This window comes from Odontesthes bonariensis, chromosome 20 (genome assembly GCF_027942865.1).
Source record: "Odontesthes bonariensis isolate fOdoBon6 chromosome 20, fOdoBon6.hap1, whole genome shotgun sequence".
NCBI lineage: Eukaryota > Metazoa > Chordata > Actinopteri > Atheriniformes > Atherinopsidae > Odontesthes > Odontesthes bonariensis.
This window is the reverse complement of record NC_134525.1, coordinates 25,017,167-25,041,115: the sequence shown is the minus strand read 5'-3', so window position 1 is coordinate 25,041,115 and position 23,949 is coordinate 25,017,167. Positions and strand designations below refer to the sequence as shown.

Sequence of the window (23,949 nt, the reverse complement as noted above, 5' to 3'; positions counted from 1 at the left end):
CTGTTTTTGATGAAGCTGGTAGTTAAAATGAGCGGCGCTTATTTGGCGCTTCCACTTTGAAACCCTCCAGCGTGGAGTCCTCTGTGACAAGAACACACTGACATCAGAAATAAATGTCTGCTCACGGGCCATAAGTATGTCCAACAACCCATGTCAGTCATTTCCTTCTAAAATCTGGCACCTCCACTGGGCTGTTAACAAAGGTTTCTGTTGTATTCCTGCATTCTTTTTTTCCCCTCCATGACCACAGCTAATAAACAACAGTGTATCCCATCCTCCCTTATTTGCCCAGTGTTGCCTTGGGGTAGGAGGATGACAGAAAAGTAGGGAGGATACATTGCTCTTCACTCCTCAACTGTGAAGCTACGCTACCCTTTATCTTGGAGCTGCTGCGTGCCTTCAAGTTATTAAACTAGATATTTAGGAACAAGATATTTAGGAGAAATGGATTTTTTTTTCCGGAAGTCTCTTCTTGTCCTTCACTCTCACTTTTTTGAAACAGGTGGCACTCTGTGTTGGTTGCTATAACTAAATGATTGGAGTTAATGGGATTCCACATGACAAAGACAGATCCAACTATAGATGCAGGGTATAGGTTGATACCCTGCTCCTGTTTCCCAAGCTCCCCTTTGGAGTCCAGGTCTGGTCACGAATGCCAGTAGTGGCAGGATGTCTATTGTATAAGGTACACAGTGGAGAATGTTTGCATTCCCAGCAGGTCAGGCAGTTTCAGATTGGGGGGGGGGGGGGGGGCACGGTGGGGTACTGGTGTAAAGGAGCAGAGGGATAGAGAAAGAAGAGAAAAACAATTAAAAAGGGGTAGAGTGCTTTTCTAAGCTTAGAATTACAGGCACCTGAAAGTGGGGGGTCTCTTGCCGACTTTCGCTGACTTTCCCCTTGAATAGCATTCCTCGCATGTCTGCCTCGCACCACCCTGCCATACAGCTCATCTTTACTCCCCTCCATCTACTGTGCATGCTGTCACACTGGAATTTCTGTGAAAACCCGAAAAAAAACCCACATAGATATTCTATCCACATAGACAGAAATGCAAAAACGTGAGCGAGAGCGGCGAAAGCGGAGACATCCGCTCTCTCCCTCCTGTTTTTAAGCCACCTTTTCTGCTCCTCCAAAGCAAACAGAGCAGCTCTGACTGACTGACTGGCTGATTGTGAGGAATTTCAGTGGGCTGAACACCGAACAGTTTTCTGGTCTGGTCAGCGAATTCGATGCTATCAATGATTCATAACGTTGTCAGGAATGCATCGTATCTAAACAGAGCTAGTTCTCTTCTTGGAGTCAGCAAGATAAGAGGAGATGGAGAGAGCAGCCTGCAGCTCAGGATGAAAGATTTGAAGACGTTCAAAACCCCTAACTTTATCAAACCTCGGAACAGAAAAACTTACGTGAATAATGAGATTTAAGGTGTGTCTTTTACATCATGGAATTGTCCTTTGGTTTGCCTTATGTGAAACTTGCCTGTCAAATCCACTGAAACCTTCATTTTTCCTCCAGATGGCAGAGCTAGTGCAGCCAGAACAGTCTGGCAGCCTTTATCAGATCTCAAAGGAAAAGAGAATGGATTCATGGAAAGAGAGTGTAGCAAAAGCATATCTACTTTGGTTTTTTCACTTCAGCGCAGCTTGCTCATTCCAACGATTTTCAGGGGAAACTGACTGCAAATATTTGCCTTGATGAGAGCTCTGCCTATTTTCTTAAACTTCATTAGCTGAGAGAGAGGCGGTGAGGGGCGGTCCGTGAAACTCCACTCTGTGAAAGTCTACAATGGCACGTGAAAGGTAAACACGTTCTGCATTCAGAATTGCAAGGCTCACTTAGTCCCCTTATCTCTGTGATGAAGTGTTTTCCTCCTCCCGTTCTCAGGATACAGGCCTCTGCACTTCCCCAAACAAACCTGTCAAGGGTAGCGCACACGTGCAACAACACCGCGGCAGTCAGACTCCACTCAGTCAAGACTGTTTTTCTTTTTATGAGCACCACTTTGAGTGCTTCTTGTTTGGTTTGCTGATAAGAGCCATGTTGGGGAACATGTGGTGCATGTGTGTTCCATTTGCCCACTAATTAGATTGCAAGGCAGTGCACTGAAGCATACGCTGTAACCCCCACTGCCTCCATGTCCACCCACTCTGCCAGTCCATCAGATAAGGAACAAAGCTGGCTCTCATCAGTGTCCATTATGAAAGGGCTGATTTGGTGAGTGGAGCTGCGACAGGGAGTCTGATAAGCCCCAATGCAAATTACACCCAACTGTATTGCAGGTAAACAACAAAATATTCCCCTACAATGATTGAGTTAGGTATGATATGCCTTGTCAGCATTTAGCCCTGTAATCCACATTCATCAAAGCACCAGAATTCTAAATCACAGTGGAAAAAGGGAAATAGACCTCACTCTTTGCCTTGTCCTTTCAGTCTAAAGCCGAAATGAAGGCACACAAGTTGGAAGACATTGTGAAGTGGAACTAAAGCCCCATGAAAACCCCTCCATTAACAACATAAAAAATGAAAGAGCACAAAGTTAAAAATAGGAAAAAGCAGTAGGTCGGGACGACCCCATTTTCTGGTGCCACTTCTGTGCGGCCCACATGAATCTGACTTAAGTTTCACAGCCATCTGCCTGGGTCATTTGTTAATGTATCCTCGAGACAAGCGGTTTAGATCCTTCTGACCACAAAATGAGTATGACTGTCTGCTCCAAATTTACATTCCTTAGATTCAAGGGCAGGAGGGGAAGAAGGATTCAGATCCCTTCAGAAAGGGCCCCAACATATGCTTCAGAAAAATGGAATAAAATCACTCTGTCATGAAAATACTGGCTTTGTCCTTTTGAATTGCTATGATTTGATTAAATGTTCTTGAATAGTAATCTGTTTTCAGTGTTAATTATTGTTCAATGGATTCAATTATCAGCGCAGATATCTGAAATGTAACACCCACACAGCTTTTTGTAAGATGTCAGAAGCCAATAAGAATAATAAAAACGACTGATTTAATCAGTGTTAAATATGGCAAGCCTTTTAAACTGTCCATTGTTTAAAATCTTTGTCATGAAAGTAACAAGAAAATAAAAATCTAAAGTACAATATTTCCCTTTAAAATGTCACGGAGTAGAAGTTCATAATAACATCAAATGGTAATGCTACTCTGTATCAGAAGAACCCTTAAAATTTTACTAAGTTAATAGTACTTTTCATCGTTGTCATAGGGAATAGAAAACAACAAGTAGGCGGGAGAGATGCTCGCAGACGTAGACACGGACATCATCTGCTAGCACATTTATCAACAGTCAATCAGCTGGCAGTCTGGCTGCTAAATAAAAGAACAATGCTAATTTGTAAATTATAAATCAATTGCTCACTAAACTGAAAGCCCATTCTCCTTCCGCACTGAAAGCAAACGTATTTCCTTGAGCCCGGAGGAGCTAATTTCTACTAAATGCATGTGCTTACCGACAGGATATACATTCCTGACTAATTTCATTAACACAATTATTGTTACTGCTCCCCATTTCTTCTCTTGTCCCTTCCCCACTCTCTGTTTCTGACTGATGATCTTGGACAGTTTAATAGTCCCCCTGTGCTGAAACTGGACCCAAAAGAAGTGTCAAAGAGCATCCGGCTTCCAAAAGACCGCACCATTCAGTCTGTCATAAATCTTTGACAGCAGTGAAGAAAAGTTAAAGTAGGATTTAAATACAGGATAAAAAAAAAACCCAAGCTGCTGCAAGCGTATATGGGGGCCATTCAAGGAGCACAAAGGAAGCGTAGGGTCCCGACTTTGGGTGGAGCGGAGATACAGTAACAGGATCCAGCAAAGCCCTGTGTTCTCTAGAGCCCTGCAGCGTAAACAAACAGCTGAGACAGAGCAGGGCTGAGGCACAGACACAAAAACCCCGCACACACACACAGAGACAGGCAATCAGAGTGAGGCAGTCTGCCCAGGCAAAGCTCACCTTAGGGCACCTACACTGACACGGCCTCATCACATTACTGTCTGTCTCTGGTTTCATCGGCTCAAACTATCTAACTAACAATAGGGTGGCTGCTTGGCCTTTTGCTGAATGCAACAGCTCGTGGCTCACAAGTCAAATTAGGATCAGTTACGAACTGTCACAGAGAGGTCTACCAATAAAGAGAAGTCTCACCAAGTTTTCAAGGGAGATAATTCCACACAAGTCAAATAGCCTCACCTCCCTCCAACTCTGGTATCAAAAGAGGGATTGCCTATATTATATAATTCAAGGATTCTTTTTTTTTTTTTGGTACACATTTTTTTGTGTTAGCAGAAAAATGAATATCAGGAAGGAATATATGATTTTATTTTTTTTTCCAATTTCACAAAAAGTAGCCACAATTTATGGACTCTGGTGAGGTTTTGGCCCCTGCGGTCTCACCCATAGCCGTCTGCAAAAGTACAAAGAACTGAGTCAGTATTATAACTTGATGACTCCATTCCACAGAGATGGAAATAAAGGAGATTCCCCAAACCAAAAGGCAGGGATGGGACATTCCTTCATCTCTACGTATTGCCAGAACCGAATAAAATTAATACCGTTTTTTTAAGCTTTCCGACACCAGATGGCGCAGTTTCATGTGCAATAGGCATAAGCAACGGCGAGCAATGTCACACACACAAACCAGCACTGGAATTCTCACACACATATGGATGGAATGAACAAGCTCATATTTTTTTATATATATATACATGCTGTCATGTGTCAATGAACATAAATCTGGAGGTTTTTATGTTTTTATGAAAACACACAGTACAGGATCTGATTGTAAAGCGTTTCCCAAAGTCAGGTCTGAGGGTCAAATTTAGAAAAAAAACATAAACTGTAGATTCGATGCGTTGATAAAGTTCCATTCCTCTAACTTTTGCTTGGGGCCCTAGAGACAAACTGTAATTGAATGATTGAGTTTTGGGGGCCAAACGCACATGTGTTTCTTATAGAGAAGATCGCTAACTCGTGCTGCTGCTACTTACTTGCACTCCCGGTCCTCCAGATCAAAATGTGGGTTGAAGTTGATGAGGATCCGCTGGTGGGGACCAGGCGCCGAGATCACCCACACGCATCTCTGAGAGGGCAGATAAGACATGGGGTATCCGGGCGAGGTGAGGTAGCTGGCGGTTGAGATTCTGATGTTGCCTCCACATTTATCTGCAACGGTGAGCGGAAGCAACAGAGCGGTTAGGTTAAACGAGGTTGCTCTCACGTTTTACCATCATCTTAAAACAAAAAAATATATATATTCTTCCAAATAACACTTTCATGTCAGGGTTATGTTCCCCAGAAACAAAAAACTGCTGTTTTAAAGCTCCTAAAAGATACATAGCCTATGATTAGAATCAGCCCAACTTATTCTTCTGTTTATCTTAAGCAAAGTATTCCAGGTGGACCGCACTTCGCACAGTGTTAGATACAACAGAGACGAGTCAAAAGAGAAATAAAGATAGACTAACAAAGAAAAGTCATTCATGGTGAGCGCGTACATGAACCTTAGGACATTCCATTCTGTTCTCTTTTCTCACATTAAAATCAGAGCAGCTTTCAGTAACTGATGCGGTTTTTTTATTTTTGTTGCACCGCAGAAGTCTGAGTAGACGGACGCTTCGAGGGAAAGTTTTGTTTTGAAGCCTCGCTCATCTTCAGCCTCCACCTCACCTCGAAACAACGCGTTTGATGATTAAAAAGAGGAATCATTAATTTTTCAGAAGCTTCATCCGCATCCATCTTTTCATTATTGAAGCGGCCGCCATCTGCTGCTCCGACATACATTTCTTGAAAGTCTATAGCAAGATCTGCATGAATAAAAGTAGATGGGTGCTGCAAGAAAATTAGACGAGGTTTTTGTAAAAGGAACATTTTGGAAGGACTTTTTAATCTGCATTATATCTTTTTTTTTTTTTTTTTTTTTTACCAGTTGCACCTAAAGTTGTGTCCTTGCGAAAGGGGATGAAACTCGCTTGATACCCGAGTGCCGCACACAAAGAAAACCCTGCGGTTTTGCAAATTTATTACAAGATGTGTTGTTTTATATCTATATATATATATATATATTTTTTTTTTTAAAGAAGGGGAAATAAATTCTGAAAAGAATCTGACATCGCTATCATGCAACACTGTAAAATAATAGCCGACATGAGAGGTTTTCTTTCGGCGTCGTCAGAATGGGCAGGTAAGCGCCGAATTTACCCAAAGATCAGCAGAGATCAGATGGGCTAATCTTTAAAAAAATATACTGGGATTAGTGGCTTTGCTAAGTACACAAAAGCTTATTTTATATAGATGGAAGTCACACTTACCGTTTTTCAAAGCTTTGGCCACCAGGAGGATTCCCATGAACAGGATAAAAACTAATCCACAATGCATCCTTGTTTTATCACCTTAGAAATAAAATTATGAGTACAAAAGAAAAAAAAACACTCCAAAATGAAACTCCTCCAAAAGCTTCTCTGGCAAATACTCTTCTTCTCCCAGTTCAAGAAAAATAAAGCAGAAATGTCTCTTGTGACAAAGTTGGAAGTGATCAGAGTGCGGGCTCAGGTCGCTGGCATCCTGTCATTCAGCTCCTGTTTCCTCTCGCCATCGCCGGCTGCTCTCCTCTCTCCAGCGCCGACCGTGCCATATCCTCTCCAAACACGCCAAAGTGCAAGATGTGTAAAGAAACGAGTCACTCCGCCCCCACCTTGCCTGCTTACTCCTTTAGATGATGCCCGAGCAGGACGTAATCCTTGGCTGTGGAGTGTTAGAAACAGAAGTGAGCTGATTATAAGTTCGTGTCGTCGCCGTGCGCTCTGGACATGTTCCAGTCTGTCCAGAACCTGATATAAATAAAACTATGAAGGCAAGGGTACAGCCCTTCACCAAGTTGAGCCTGCTTGGTTTCTATTGGCTGAGGGTGGGGACTCGGAGAGTTTGGTGATTGGCTTTATAAGTGCCAACCTATGTCTGAAAAGTCCCGTGGTTTTATAAGTAAGCTGAGTTGCACACTGAGCCACAGAACACCAGCAGTCGGTTAAGTGACGACTCTCTTTCTTTGACTCTCTTACCCATTCTTGCCTTCCCTCCCACTTTCCTTCCTTACAAAGAGAACCCAGACATCAATGGAAGATATAGTGACACAACAGGACCCTCCCAACACAGAAACATAATACACAATATGGTGTTTAGTGAAATAAAATAACCGTCGATCTTTTTTTTTTAAATCCTTAATAAATCTCATGTAAGTTTCGCTTGAGCCTGATCACTATGAAACACCCTGAACTACAACATCAACCAAACCTCCCGTCTGTGTATTCTGAATGCTCCAGAATACTGACCCTATAGCCAGCTCCATTGGAGGTGGATATCTGACCTGCATTGTTTATCTCAGGCCCCTGCTTTTGCTCCGTTTGACAGAAAGCATTTGTCTCTTTAGTATTTGTGAATTTACTTTACGCACCAGGAGCCCCTCAACATACATCTGTTTGGTAAAGACTGCCTCAGAACAACAACCCCACCAAAGCGAAATTTAGAGGAAATCGATAAGAGCGTAAATTTTAGCAGCTTCGGGACGTTTACTCAGTTCTGCTCTCACTGGATCACTGTGCACAAAAGGGACCCGGCTTGTATCGATCAACATTAAATATACTGCTCCGCAAAATCCTGTGTAAACACAATACATTGTAATACGTGATTATAAAAAGTAACTGAGGAAGATTGGGTCATACCAGCCAGGTTTGTGAAAAAGTCAATGGAATATGATTTAAATAATAAAATAAAAAACGACTATTAATTAAGAACACCGCATAGCAATGCGTCTTTCAATCCTTGATATAAGTCAAATGAAAACATCTGCATTCACCTGCGTCTCGAGGACTCTGAAACTCGCAGGCATCCAGCCCTCCTCTTTCCAGCCCCAACATGCGTGGTGTAGAGTACACGACCCGATAGACTTCTGACGATTATCTTCAAATGAGGCCAAATCTTCTCCAGAGTTAGAATTAAAAAAAAAAAAGCGAGTCAAGAGTCAACCAAACCCTCCCCCCCAGTCCTAAAGTCCTCCAGCCCAGTCCGCGCCAAGACGCACAGCCGATGCCCGAAGATACGCTCTCCTCTCCCGGTACTGACAAGTCTCCTCACCGTTGATCTCTCCTGGTCTGTCTCCGTGTTTGGCTCTCATTCAGCGCTTTCACAACTGAAATCCGACCACCGTAAAGGGACAACGAGCAGTTCACAAATATCTCAGGGAGAAGCAGAATACAAACCATTAATTATAAAAGTGCTTAATGTTCTAATATAAGTTGATTTTTTTCCCCCCTTCCGTCTCTCCTTGCGCCACCACTCTCGGTTCCTCCAATGATTCCAATGCGAAGCGTTTGAGTCCTTGCCAGTCCCCACACGCCCCTTTACAAGGGGGTTGAGTACTCGGGTGCGCGCGATTGTTTTTCGTGCGTGTGCCGGCGTGTGCGTCTCTGCAATCGATATGCAGATTCCGCCAAGCTGCCTCTCTCTTCGCTGTCAGGTCGTAGCCTTTATTGGACGCGTCAGAAACTCACAGTAAACACAAGATGCGCTAACCCATGGCGTCTCGGCGTCTATGAGTCACCACGAATAAGATCTATCTGTCATTTTGCATCGCTCACAGATAATCTTCCCCAGCTTGATATACCCATATGATAAATAACATTGCAACATGGATACTTTTATAAGGTTTATAAGGATATTAAGAAAACAGGAGATTCGATCTCCAACTCCGCAGGAGCATTGGTTTCAAAAGAGATAAAGCATATTGAGACGTGTGTTAAGGTCATTCCAGTGCACCCCACACACATAGTTCAATAGGAATATGATGTTAATTCTATAGATGAGCTACTGTATATGGTCTTCTGGGAGGTCATAGGGCCGTGGGGTTTCTCTGCAGTGTCTTTTTTCCCTGGAAACAGAAAGTGCTTTTTCGTTATCAACAACAGTTTTGTCTATTTTGCCACAACCTGTACTAAAAACACAGACACTTTTGAATGGCTGCATACTTACTCCTGAGCATGATCTGGCCAAGCATGACATCAGACCCCACAAACAGGGGCATCAGTTTTGACAAGCATCCACAATAAGTCTTTCATTCAACACAAGCAAACTGTGGAATGAGGGCAAAAAGTTGGCGGAGAATGATTTTGGTGACCTTAAAAACGGGACCAACCTTTGAAAACACTCATTTGAACAAAAATCCTAAGGGAGTGTTGCTTCAAACAAACATTACTTTTAAAAAAAAAACAGCGAGGAAAATCTATGGTCAAAAACATCCATTCATCTTATTGTGCAACTCTGAAAAGGGAAGTGAAGCTAAAACAACTCCCAGTGTCATATAGCTCAAACTTCCCCGACCTTATTTCACCGGGGACTCTCCATAGGCCTGAAAGGTTAAGTCCCGTGCACATGCTGCTTGAGCTCTCTTCTTTTTGAGCTCAATTTACTGCAATAACTGGAGGCCAGTGGCTGGTGGTCTCTGTGGTTAGTTGCCTTCTGCCCTGAAGGGGGCATCAGAGCCAATGAGCAGCTAAGCAAGAGTCACCCATTGCTCCAAATGCTCACCTTACTGTACTGCCTTTGACAGTGCCGAGCTGAATTCATGAATGACTAGACTGATTGGAACTGTTCTATCATTCTTCTTTGTGGAATGTTCAAACAATAATCCTGATGTACTGTGTATTCAAATCTAAAAAAAAAAAAAAGGTTAATCGCCCCTCACCCCATGAGAGATACAAGCGGCACCTTCTTCAGTGTAGGCAGCTGTTATGCTAAATTCAGAGCACACCATAATGAAATGTTCCCAGTTTGAAAAGTTCTTGTCGCACTACAGCGAGATAAGCCCGCAATCCTTGCACGTTATTTTTTTTTCATTCACAAAGAAAGACAAAGACGGAGGATCGAGTGGCTTTATTCTCATTCTCTCTCAGCCTTAGTAATTCTCTGTCCTACTGATAACACAAATGTTCAAATTTCGCCGGGCATCTCTATCAAAGGCAGCACTCACTAGCCTTTGGTGTCATCAGGATAAAACAGGAACAATGGTTTAGACTCATTTCACAAGGGTGCCTGACAGTGCGGTATCTAAAATGAAGTGGGATTGTAGAGGAACAAGAAAGAGCCATTTAAGGATTTGGCTCTTCATATATATCCGCACTTATCTTTAGCATAGGCCTGATGAATAATTAGCACTGGTACAAAAGCAGACCTTTTATGGCTCCTATGAGGATTTGACTTGATTTCATTAGGCTACCCTTTATTCACCAGAGTGAATGAGTTAAAGTGAAATGTACAGACTCAAAGCATCAGGCACAAAGTCCAATCTGTGACAACAAAGTCTGTCGACTGTTCAGAATCTGGGCACGATTTGATTTAAATTTAGTTTGTGTTGTTTTTTTAAAGATTGTTTTTCTCTTTCTAAGCGGGAGAGAAGCTGAAATACGTGATAAAAAAAGAAACTCAGTGCTTCCATGTGGAGTAAAAAAAGTCATATTTCAAGCCATCGTATCGCCAATGGGAGATTATGCAACAACGTATCAACATCATCAAAACAACAAATGAGGGATAATATTTCAGAAGATTGGTGTTCATTCTCCCAGCTCAGTTGAAGGGACTGGTGAAGAAAATATGATAAACCGACAGCAACAATAACAGCCTGATAAGAAAAACGTATCTTCTTTACAGGACTGTAATTCATCACTGGTCTGCTTGCATGAATGTAAGATAATGCTACCTGCCCATCGATCATTCTGACCTCCACCCCTCACTATACAAAGGAAACACTTCTGCCCGGGCTGACAGTGAACACTGACACTACAGCTCACAATGAGCAGAATCTCCCAAATTTGATTCTTTTATAGAGAGAAAGATGTGATTATTTTCCTTTTTCACGAGCATGATTCCAGGCTTATAGTACATAATAGGACCCAATAAAGGTTTTCTGCTACGGATATTACAAACAGTTTCCTTCCTTATGGTAATAAACTGGGTCCCACATTAAAAGATATCATCAATTTTCTGATTGCAGCTGCAACAAGCAATGCCAGATATTTTCAGCCTTGCTGTCGCAAATGACTGGGTTCACGATGCCAGTCCTGAAGTTGTATCATCCAACCCATACTGCACTGATCTTAGACATTGGATCTCGCCGGCTGCTGTCATACGGACCATTTAATCCCTCGGATTTATGTGCTAAAAATGCCAGCCTTTCATTTATGCTACACCATATCCATCTTGGCAGCATTTTTACTCTGTAAAAACAAGTTCTGACTTTCAGAGACCTCATCGGGGACATCACCGCTCCACAAAACTCTGGACTTTTAAGTTCAGTGTGTCTTATGATATGGCAACACCAGGAGGAACACCTAAATGCTGGATTAGAAGCACAGACTGTGAAGTTTTTAGAAGACCTTGTTATCGTGTTCCACAGTGTTCTATTTTCTCCACCATGACAACCACTGTAAAAGGCAGCCAAAGGCATCCACAGACAGAAAGGTTATTATGACCATGAATAGGAGCTATACAGTACGGAGTTCTCACAGTATATAGGTTGCTGTACCTGTTACACAGTTTTGGCAGTTGGTGATAATTACTAGGCTAGGCAATGGATGTTTGACACTCTTGAACATGTTTGCTGGTAAAATCACACACCTTTATACTCTGTCACGGTGTTGTCTTCCTGGGCTTTTTCTGCTTGGAGGAATGTGAAAGGCACACGTGCGTGTTTGTGTGAGACGGGAGAGGGAGCGAGAGGTGAATGGTTTCAGAACTAAAGGGGAGAGAAGCAAACAGAAGCCGAAGTGAGCAACCACTGCTCCGACTGCAAACGGGAGCAACAAGACAAAGTAAAGACCCAGAAAAATCCCTGCTCTGCTGACCCTTGAGCAGTGGGTTGGAGATGGTGCTGCAGGCTCAGTCACATCAAGGTCTGGAGTAATTGCTACAAAGTCAGCGTGTTTTGCCTCTGAGGTGTTTGGCTGAGGTGAAACCAAGTGTGAATGGAATTATTAGAGGCTGAATAAAGCACCTCTGAAGTTTAGACACATTATGGTAATAGTGAAAGAACAATAAACCCACAAAATTTGCAGGAATATTCCTCATTCTCGTCCAGGCCAGGGGAAAGCAAAGCACCGAGCAAGAGAGGGAGGAAAACGGGAGGGATTGAGAGAATAAAACAAAAACATAAAGAAGTGGAAACATTTACAGTGACATTTAGTAAAACGGGGAGGAGGTTTGAATAAATATGCATAATGTTGCCGGGAAGCATCGAGGTCTTCTAAGGGGCAGAGGGAGAGTGAGAGTGATGGTTCCTGAATTAATGATGAGGGAGCCTACTGTCTGTCTCTGTGTGCATATGGGTCTGCATAAGAGTCTGCACATGTGACCATGTTTATCTGCAAACGTGTGTGTGTGTGTGTGTGTGTGTGTGTGTTTGTGTGCGTCATAAATTCACACACGCAAATCCAACTCAGTTTTGCAGCACCCCAATTTCACATCATCACTGATGGAAATTACCCAATCCTAGATACCCAATCAAGCGATCATTTTTTTTGGGAGACACACAGATTCACAATTGTCTCTGATGTTTAATTACATTTCTGGAAAGCCAAGGAGCAAACTGCCTGGCAAATTCCAAGTATTGGCATGAATATATATTTTTCTTATCGGTTGGGTTAATTTTCCATTCTCCAATGCTGAGATGATGAATATTTTGCTGCTCATCATCAAATGCGCAGAGAGAAGCGGCAGAGATTAGGGCAATGAAGGGGAGGGAGGCAGGTGTAGATCCGGGAGGGAACTGTCAGGGAGAAATGCTATGTAGGTCAATGAAAAATTTCACTGGGATATTGCCTCCTCAGCTCACAGTCTTGAAAGCTGATCTGATTTCCGGTGAATCCATCTGACTTGAATTATGAGAGATTACCCTGGCTAAAATCACCTTGGTGACTGCCATTGAAACCCCTGCTCTCTGAAGGCCATCCATAGTGTATATATTTTAAGTCTGTCTAAGTTCTCAGAAGCAACGTGACCATACAGCCTCCAGTATGTGAGGGTGTTTCATTCAGATATAAGCTGAAATGTGGAGAGAAGGAAGCCACTACTCTGTTTAACCATACTTTAAATGTCATGACCATAGTTACTACTGCTTGTAAATCAAATAACAATTCATAGGAAGAGCAACCTGGCTGCGTATTTTGATGAAAGGCTACAATTAGATATAACTCACATTTTAGTGAGATAATACCAGAGAACAATGTTTCCCATTTTACATTTCTAGAAACCTGGGCACACAATAAGACAGCATGTTTCCCTTTGTTGAGTCATATGGCCTCAGTCCACAGGCTTGAGTTATTAACCAGCAAACAACTCAAGTTTTTATTTCTTTGTTTCTTTATTTCAATTCTACCGTGGACTCCAGAGTTCCTCTACTTTTGTGTTTATTCTCCAGGCTGGTTTTTTGTTTTGCCACCATGTCATTACATGCAAATATTGTACGGTTAAACAGGTCTTTCTCTAACTTAACCTTCAGAAACTTTAACATGTAACATGCTATCTGAGGCCTGTAGAGTCTTAGATGTATTTCTTCGGTATTTTGCAATTTCTCTAAGCATTCCATGCTCTGGTCCAGGGGTGAACTTGTTGGGACATCCTCCTGGGATGACTGGCAACTGTTTTGAATGTTTTACGCCTGGGGAAAATCATTCCAATTATTTCATGACAGACTCCAAATTATTTGGATATGTCCTCAAAACTATTCCCAGATTAACGGGCAGGAACAATTGTTTCTCAAAGATCAATGCTTTCCTACTTGGCACACCTGAATCCCAGACCAGCGAAATGCCAAAACATCTGCTTAGACAGAGGTGGTCACGCCTGATTAATGAAGTGCATTAGCAGCACCTGGCTGCTACTTGGCCTTTTAATTCCCATGGAGGCACAAAGGGTGCACTTACCTTTTCACACACTGCATCTGCATTTTGGTGTAATGTAACCTTTTATTTTTCCATTTTAAGACCCGATGAGTCTTTGATGAGTCAGATCTTTGTTGTTCTTTTTCACACAAATTAAAATGTACTAGATTTAAGAACAAAAGCGGATGGATTAGAATAAACATTTATCTGTTTCATGAACAGATGGGAGGGTAATACATGCAAAATGTCCTTCTCCTTGGACAATTAAAACACAAAAAACATCAGCCTCACTTCTTATATTATCATTCACAGTGTGAATCAAAACCAAATTGCACAAAATAGAAATGTTTTAATCAATGGAAGCTATTTCTCGTAACTTTCGCACTGCTGCTGTTAAAAGGTTAAGGAACATGGCACGAATAAACTGCACATTCATAATCCAATAATGGCACAGTACAAATGCTGGGGGGTGGGAGTTTCCTTCTTCAATCTGTGTTTGTGCGAGTAAGTACAGAGAACTCATTCAGGATGTGTGCTATCATTCTTTGATACTTTACGACTTGTATGCCTTTCTTGTGTTTCTGTCTTCATCACAAATTGAGATGTTTGGCATGAAGCTGCCGGTGACAGAACATGTGCCACTGAATGTGACAGATCTGGTGATTTAGACTTGTGTTATTCTAAAGATCAACAGGATGTGACTAAAGAGGCTGAGCCACTGAGATCACAGGAAAGAAAAGGGACATTTTATCAAACCTAACTTAGTCAGAAGATAGCGGTTGCATTATGTCATTTCAGCAACAGAAACACCCACATACCATGTGATGGCTTTTCCCTCACAATACCAATGATGGTCACATGAAGTGAAAAGTGTTTGGTGACTGTATAACGTAAATTTGATCAACTATCTCAACAGTCATAAAGTTGTTTTCCACAGGAAGCAAACCAACTGTGGATCACACGACCATGTCAGACAAAAAAAAAGGCCCAAAGTTAGACGTGAATTTCTAATCTCACACAAAGGTGCAAAATGAAAACGACACAAACATGGTATGACTGTGGCCAGACAAATAAGTTTTAATCAACAAATCTGACTTTCATCTTAAAAAAAGCTAACAGGTCCTAATCTCTTTTGAATGTAGCTTAAAAATATTTTGACATGATTTTGAAATGAGTAAATACATTTGTAAGACTGAATTTTGGATTATTTTCCTGCCTCTGTATAGTCTCTTAATCATGGTTAACAGCTATGTCAGGCATCATTGTCTGTCTTTGTCACATTCCAAAAATACCTCCCCACAATGCTAGCTGCCTGAAAAGAACAGTGTTGTGGGTTTGTAGGACACAAATGTTAGAAAACACAGACAGGAAGTCATAAAGCACTATCGCTGTGTCCTAAACTGTTTGTTTCACTCCCGTGTGATGCTTGCTGTTTGCCATGCATCTTGATAATTACATTACAACCACTGACAAGAAATGTATTATCACAGCTGGCCTACCTAGATTGTTGCATTTTTTTTTACAGTTTTAAATGTTAGGCTGGGTATTCTTATCTCTATTGGCTTCCTTCCTCTGTTTTGTATTTCAAAAATCAATCCTTCAAGCTGAATTCTATCCTAGCCGTTAACTTAAGTTTGTGGAAAATGTTAGAGGCTTATTTAAGCCTGCCATGCAGTTGCACAGATACATCCGAGGATGTGCTGGGACACATCATCAGTGCTGTCCCCTGAGGTCATTGGATGTTTGTAATCGTCTGTAATTCACTTAGGCGATCAACAGACAGGGTTGATCAGGCCCTGACTTGAGTCCCAGTACCCCCCACCACCAAGCCATCTGCAGGCTTTTCCCGCAGCCTCCATGCTGTACTTAATATCTTGTTATGTTACTGAAAAGTAAAAGCTTATTAATCTTTTTTTTTCTTTTTTTTTTGGCCTGCTTTATGTTTTCATCTCTTTTAGCAGAATTTACAGACACCAGTAACACTATCAGTCCAAGCTGACCAGTCACAGCTCTTTGACTCACCACAGGGTATCTCAGTAACTGTCCAAGCCAGACATGCACTTATATTTTCTGAGAGGTACAAGTCAGATACCTCTTCACACATAAGCATATAGTACAATCCAAAAGTTACAGATTGTTAGAATACCTCTTATCCAGCACCATTGCGGTGGCTCTTTTCAGTCTGAAATTCATTCTGAAGCATGACAACCAGCTGTAACAAAGAAGCCAGGGCCATAAAGAAGCATTCTCAGTCTCAGGAAGACAAAGGAGTTCTGTGACAGATGGTTGCCCCCACAGCACCCTTATCTCAGCGTTGTTGAGTCAACATCAGAGAGACACAGACACTGAAGGAACTGTGGCATGTTCTCCAAGATGTTTTAAAACAACCGGCCTGCCAAGCACTTTAAAAAAATGTGCACGCAGGAGGAGAATGGGGACAGTTTTTAAAGAGAACGGATGTTTGAACCAAGTACGAAATAAATTTTGGTTTTCACTGCCTGAGCTGTTTACTACATGAAGTTAACTTACAAAGAAAATCTGTTTCCGTCATCGGTTTTGAAAGATGCTTCGTGTTGCTTTCGGTGCCTAAAACATTTGCACGGAGCTCAAATTAGGTTTAAAGCTTTCTTGTAGCTTAGGCCAACACTCAGTCACCATGTTTTATAATGTGCTGTAAATCCATGCCCATCGCAGTATTCTTAAAAGCAGTCCAAAAGTGCAAGAAAACTTTATAAGGCAGATTATGAGGTGGGCTGTAAGGGTAGTTAAACCTACCTGGAAGAAAAGAAATGAGGCAACCATTAAAACTATTTCCCAAACTGACCACGACAAAGTGTTTGGTACCGTCTCTCATCCACCCAGGAATCCCGGATTACAGAAAAGACAATGAATACTTTTTATCATAACTGGCACAAAAAATGAAAATATCATTATGCTTCAAGCACATAAAAAGTTCTGTCTGAAGCTGCCACTCTGAAGGGTGCGTTTTCCTAACTTTGCCTACACCAAACATCTGCAGTGTTTTGAAGAATCGCCTCTTCATCCTGCCACGTGTCTGTGACCCCTGAAGTCTTCTTCCTCCTCGCCGTCAGTATCTAGAGTTGTTATCCTGACTGCAAAATGCCACCGTCAGTGCAGGAACAACTAACTCCATTTCACCATGTCAGAGTGCAGACCTCAGAGAAACCAACATGTCCACTGAGACAAACAAAGACAGACAGCAAAAGAAAGAGCTGCAGCAGAACAGAGGCTGAGAGGGAGAAGAGACAGACATAGACAAATACGGGCAGGACAGGACTGAGACAGGAGTAGAAATATTTAAAGTCTGATGCATCGGAAGTGTCAGTGAATGAGAAATGTATATTGAATACGATACATCAAGAGTGAGAAATGGAGCTGGATGTAAAGTGAGAGATGGACGAGAAATTGTGCGCAGCAAAGAGCAAAGTAGAAATGAGGGACTGAGAGATAAAGAGATTTGGAGTTGGATGGAGACAGAAACGAAGCTTCAGATAAATGCATGTTGACAAATGTAATTGGATGCATAAAGAAGACAGAGCAAGGGAAAGAAGAATGTGAATCAAAGGACTACGCAGTAATCACATCCTCTTATGATGCACTACAAAAGAGGAACATTGGGCGTTTGTAAAGCACGTGTCATGAGATGATTTCTGTTGTTAATAGGTGGTTGTATGAATAACATGTAACCAAACTGAATGCTAATTAAACAAAAATGTGTTCTGCATTGTAGTGGAGTGTAGTGGTAAGATCGCCCCCTTTCATGTGGGTGACCTGCGTTCAATTTCCCTGCATGGAAGTTACCCTGCCTGCCCACCAGTGTAAGTTGCTTTGGATAAAAGCATCTGCCAAATGCATAAACATAAACACTTTGAATGGTTCATAATGTCTGCCACTGTTTTCCCAAAAACCTTCAGTGAACCACACTATTGCACTGGGTGGCAAGTTCCTTGATAATCATGAAAACACACACACACACACACACACACACACACACACACACACACAGACACACACACACACATTGTAACTTAATTTGCTTCAGTCCCAGATAAACCTTGGTGCCCCAAATAGTCACTTGAGCACTAAGTTTATATCAATCCACAGCTTTGAATCGTCCTTGCTTAGCTGTGTTTGAGTTATAACACTCAGCCATTTGGGGTAATGAATGAACCATATTTAGAGATATGCCCTCTTGAGGCTGAGAAACCACATATTACATATTGAGTCAGTGTATGACTTTGAACAGGTCTGGAAAAGGTTGATTGACCATGTTTTTCAAGTATTAGTTGGAGTTACTGCATGCATTCAGATATCTTGCTTAAGGTCAGACAGATTTGTATAAAACAGCTCATCTCAGCCTCTTCACCTCTTAATTATTCAACTGAAAACCACATCTTTCAAAAACGTGCTCATTTTTCCAAAACGTCTCCCACTGCAGAAAGTTTTTTTCAGTATTCCATCTCACACAAGTGACAGATCAGATATGATGCCATTTTAATCAAATTAGCTGCCCATATAGGTTGTGGAACAGTTGATGTTTTATTCATTTTAAATACCAGCAGTCTACTTTAAAACACATTTTTACACATCAGAGGCTGTTTTCCAGCGCACTAATCCCTAAGTCTGTGATGGACTGGTGACCTGTCCAGGGGTGTACCCCGCCTCTCACCCAATGACAGCTGGGACAGGCTCCAGCCCCCGCGACCCTGAGTTGGATTAGGCGGGTGTAGAAAATGGATGGATGGACAAATCACTAAGTGATTGTGTATTGGTTCAGTATTGTGTCTGAACACATTCAGTTTGCACACAGTACTGAGCTTTGGGGCTGCTGCTTCTGTATCTTCTACAACTTCAGTGTAGGCACATTTTAGGCCTAATATCAGCATGCTTTGTTGCATGAATGATGCTCTTTCTTGGCTAAAAAAAAAAGACAAAAGATGAAGGATGGTGTGATGAAAGAAAAATGTTCACAATCACTAATTATCAGAAATGTCATGGATAAATGCAGGCTACTGTATTCTTAAGATGACAGTGGCAGGGTTAGGGCAGGGAAGTTGTGGAGTGGTGTATCCAGTGCTTCTTTGGATTTAAAGGCTTTTTTTTTTAAAAAAGAGATGAGTGTCATCAAATACTCTGTTCTGATTTTTCAGAAAGACTCGTGAAATCATCCTCGTAGATGGAACCTGGCCTGATTTTTGACATCAGACAAAAGCAACAGCTCACCACAGCTCCTCCAGTCATATTTTATGGTTAATTATAAAGCGTTTGATGAGGAAGGCAGTTTTTAAAGGGCCAAATGGATCAGATGGCTGGGAAGCTCCAGTGTTCACAGACTAGGCATATGGCTGGGTGTTTCTGCCACAAGGTTTCAGCAAATGCTTTAAAAATGGAGGCCTGGCATGAGAACACACAAACAATACACTTGTACTCGACACATTGCATTCTTGTTAACTGTTACTTTAATTTGTAATTGGACACAAAATCATTTCAGGCTCTGTTGGCGTTCACTCCCTCTACTCGTTCAGATTCACTGATATGAATCAAATGCCAGACCATGAGGTGCTACGCAGCGGCTGTTTGCAACAGTGTGTCAGCTAAGAAACTGGGTTATCAGCTCCCCTGTTTCTGTTAGAATAACAGTTATACCGGCAGCAGGCTGAGACTGACACTGTGATGCTGTTGACCTCTGACCCCATTTGTTCCACTGCCAGGGCCTGATGTAGCGATCTGCGTTTGTATGTTTTATCAGTCTTGGTCTGTGCCTCTCCAGCTCTGCACTTTTTGCAGTCTCGTAATGGGGCTTTGAGGCAAACCTCACACTTATACGCCCAGTATGACACACATGTACAGAGGTTATCCGGCCTTGACATGCCATTGGCAATCAGTGTCACATCACATTGCATGCAAGTACGTCCGACAACTCTCCAAAACGAGCCCTTTAGAATAAAGCATTCCTCTCAGCCTTATGGCTTCTAGTCTGCTAGTCTTCTGTTCTACTCTACTCCCATTATGCCTCCCCCATCATCTTGTCAAGCTGAGGAAGTGCGCCTAAGCAGACACTTAATTTGTCTTGTTTTGTCATTAGCTCTGCGGCCACAGAGCAACCCACAAATACATGCCCCCTGTATCGATTTTATGTCAGCTACTGCATGGCAGTGATGCACGAATGGTCCACCCTTGTTTTGTTTTCAGAAAATCTGATACCGCGTTGTAATGTACAGTACGTCACACACTGACAAGATACAATGGGAAGCCGGGTGACAAGTAGGGCTGATGGCATTTGATATAGTGTTTCTTCATCGCTTTGAAAAGTCAACATGTTTGGGAGGCTGGCTGTTTGCGATGATGAACTAATGCAGGACTGCTTGACTAAATGAAGGACAAGAAATCTTGTCTGTCTACTGCACTCATCTGACATGCCTCTGAAATGATGCGCTTATAAATCACGCCATGTCTCTTTCAAGCAAGCAATTTAATAGAAATAAAAGGTTTTTTTGCGTCATCTTTTCTGAGAGCAGTAAATGCTCAAAACGATTCTGTTTTTAACAGTTTGAGTCCTGTTCTTTCATTCATTGTCTGATATTTCCATGACAACTCTTTCACTGAGGAGAAACCTGTGAAATGGGATTAAGCTCAGAACACATAGTGATCGATTATGAGAATCACGCAAATGTCAATGTTCGCACTGACAGCTCATGGGGACACAAGCTCTTTATGGAATTTAAGAATCACAAAACATGACTGATTATTTTGATGTTTCTGCAAAATATTTCAGCCACATTGCTTGTTGCAATGTGATTCTTCCAAGATTAAAGAACTGCCATGATGTAGATGTTTAGAACATTCGTTAAATAATGGAGATTTGATGTTAATCCTTTCAGGCACAAGGTGGAGGAGGTAAACTTGGAAGGCTAAAGCTTTACGCAGGATTATGGCCAATGTCATGAACATTTTCATGGAATAAGATGATTTGAAATCGAGAAAACCTTTGCAAACAGAGAAAGCTTCTCTGGAGCAGAGGTTTTTCTGAATTAGTCAGGTGACAGTAAATGCAGCATGCCCAAATGTTTAGCTTTTTCCTTTCACTGATGGCTTTGTTATGAACCACAAGAATGGGTGTATCATTCCGATGTGACAAAAGACAGAATAGTTTTCAAAGAATTGATTTTAGGCGAGCGTTAGCTTCTACAGGAAAGTCACATTTTTTTGTCCACATTGAGATTACTCTCGCTTTCATTTGTGTTATGCTGTGGTTTTTCCTGCTATTCAGTTTCTCCAAAATTGCTTTCTTTTTGTAATGATAAATCAATTCGGCAGTTAGGAATTGCATTTGAACCACTGTTCACCACCAACAGTTCACTGTCTGGTCCTGTTAGTGTTGGTGTGAATGTTTTATAGGATGACAAATACGATGTTCTCGTATTATCATGATCACAGATTCATAGACAAATTTGTATCAGTGTTGAGGGCATTGTGCCTGAAATTATATTTGTAAATATTTTATGTGGCTTCTGACCAACTGAAACAGCCATGTGTCTAACTGGGTTTGTGATGTATGGATCAACCAACAGCCTTAAATAAAGTATACATACACAATCTATCGCCAGTACAAAGACAAGTACCAATAGTTTAATTTTGGGATTAATGGCCTGAGGATGAAATAACCAGAATCTAATTTCATAGTTGATTAATTAACTTCACAGGTCCTGTTCTTATTCTATTTATATAATTATCCTTATTAGCATTTTAGAGAAAAACTACAGTAGCCTTTGCTGGAACAGGTGCTCCTCCTGCAGCATCACCAGCCACATTTATCTGCTTTCACTTCCTCCATCTGTTACCTCAAGAATTTTCACTTGGTGAATATCAGGAGGGTTTTTTTTCAGACAGAGTGAACACAATTTAAAAAGTCAGCTTTCACATGTCTTTTCTGGAGAGATGAGTGGTAAAAAATGCTAGAATGTGTGTTTGCTTAAATTTGCATTAGTCTGATGTAAGCAGACGTACTTTTGCTCCCTTCTTCAGAGCAAAGGGGCTTTAACCAAACCATGAAAAATATTGGCGATTTGCATTCTTCTGATTTACCAATATTTATTCTTTTTTTGGTTAAAGCCCCTTTGCTCTGATGGAGAGAACCTATGTAGCTACAGAATCATATATGCTGCAGATATCCTGAGACCAAGGTTATGTCCTGCAAATGGTCTGGATGTGTGTCTGCTTTGGTTAACCTCTGAGTGATTGCTATGTTCAGTTTTACGTTGAGGAATCGTGACAAATGGAGAAAATGAACCAGACTCCGACTCAACAAGACGTTGCAAAGTCAGTTCGAAAATGCCCCAATGTAATGTTGAGGTTCCAGCTTTCTCCCTGGTTTTAACTTCACACAGCAAAAAGAATGGACGTCCTTAAAGTAGAAAATTAATTTTCAAGGTTTTGGAATGGTTAGATCTGGAAGAAATTCCCAGGTTGCTACATATTTTGTTTAAAATACATTTGGCTCAGACTGTCCTACTGAGAAAAAATAAAAAGATAAAAATAAATACTACCACACACTTCTAGTGGGTCAGATGACCGAGGGGTGATTTGCTGAGAGAATTGTGCTGCAATTTGTTTTGGGAAATTTTCCTGACCCACCTATTGCGAAGGTAGGGAATGCATACTCGAAGCTGATTAAAGAGCACGAGAAGTCCATTGCTGTCTGTGTGTTTGTGAGGCCTAAGTCATTGCTATATGAGCAAAGAGGGAAGAAAATCGATGTCCAATATACTCAAGCATACTTAGGTCCATCTGAAATCAAGGATCTATATTTTCCATGATTTTTTAATGTTCTTGAATTATACTTTAACACACAAAATACCAGTCTGTATATTGAAAGGGAAGTTGATTTCTTCAAAAGTGGACTCTAGTTGTTCCTCACTTTCATCGCCAAACTCTCTACATACTTTATATAACATGGTGTGATGTTTACTTTGTATAAGGAGGAGTGCTCTGCCTCTTCAAATGTCTTTGTCATGCTCAGTTTCCAGGCAACTGAAGGGCATGATGATGAGAACAGCAGAGCATAATAGAAAACTGGCATAGCTGCTGCAGGAACTTGACAAGTTTAATGAAGACAGGCAAGGAAACAAAGAAGGGAAAAAAATAAACAAAGCTGACAATGACTGTGGGTCAAATCAGTGAGGAGAGTGGAGGAGCAGCACAGCAGCAGCTCACAGTGGGTTTCCAAGCTCTTCGCACATTCAGGCAGACCTAAGCCACCTTAATATAGGTGAAATAAAGTTATTCAAGGTCTCATAGACATTTTTCTTCAGAGGGTGATTCAACAAAATGACCACACTTAGTTATGATGCTTTTATGGAAAAGGTGCCAACAGTCTGAACCAGGCACTCTCCCAAAACCCCCTTGATATTGGTGCATGCAGAATGTTTCACTTGGCTCAGCTATACACTGAAAGGGCTTGGAATCTATTTGGGTTGTCTCTGTGGGTGAGGGCAGTCTGAAGCTTGGCGAAGAGCGCCAGGTAGGTTTTGCGGGTTCTGCTTGGAAATGGAATGATTCAATAAGATGTTTGCGGATTCTTTCAAACACTTAGATCTTTTATTGCTTGTTTGACACTGGTTTCAATAGGCTTCTTTCATTCTACCGACACTGAGTATGGTTAAAGGGTTTCATGGTTGAGGTATCCACAAAAATGAATGTTTAGGAGATGGTTCATTTTTGTTGGAACTGTCAGGATCTGGGTGTTTTTAGTGGTGTTTCTGGACTTAGTTGTTGGTTCTATTTTTGTCTAGTGCTCTTAGTTCTTTATTTATTAGATCAGTTTTTGTTTCACCTTGGTTCTGTTTCTCATAGTATTCAGTTATGTTTAGTTAATCCTTGTTTATTCTTTGTGTTAGCTAGATTATTTCTCCGTATGTTTTCCCTTTGCTTTAGTTAGATTCATTTTCATAGTTAGTGTGCTCTCCCTCGCCCCCTGTGCCATCTCTCT

At 41.5% G+C, this 23,949-nt stretch overlaps 1 protein-coding gene across 3 annotated transcripts in view; it reads right to left on the bottom strand.

Moving 5' to 3' along the window:
- The window catches only part of nrp1a (neuropilin 1a), a 57,230-nt gene extending 48,812 nt beyond the window's left edge, over positions 1 to 8,418 (bottom strand). Inside the window, exons 1-3 of one of the 3 annotated variants that reach the window (XM_075451928.1) lie at positions 7,868 to 8,418; positions 6,327 to 6,759; positions 5,007 to 5,181 (exon numbers count right to left, since the gene is read on the bottom strand). In XM_075451928.1, the coding sequence (XP_075308043.1) occupies positions 5,007 to 5,181; positions 6,327 to 6,393 (242 nt within the window). In that variant the 5' untranslated portion in view covers positions 6,394 to 6,759; positions 7,868 to 8,418. Of the gene's footprint in view, positions 1 to 5,006; positions 5,182 to 6,326; positions 6,966 to 7,867 lie in introns of those variants that run through there. The other 2 variants (XM_075451930.1, XM_075451929.1) reach the window with 2 other exon arrangements.
- Between the last annotated feature and the right edge of the window lie 15,531 nt (positions 8,419 to 23,949).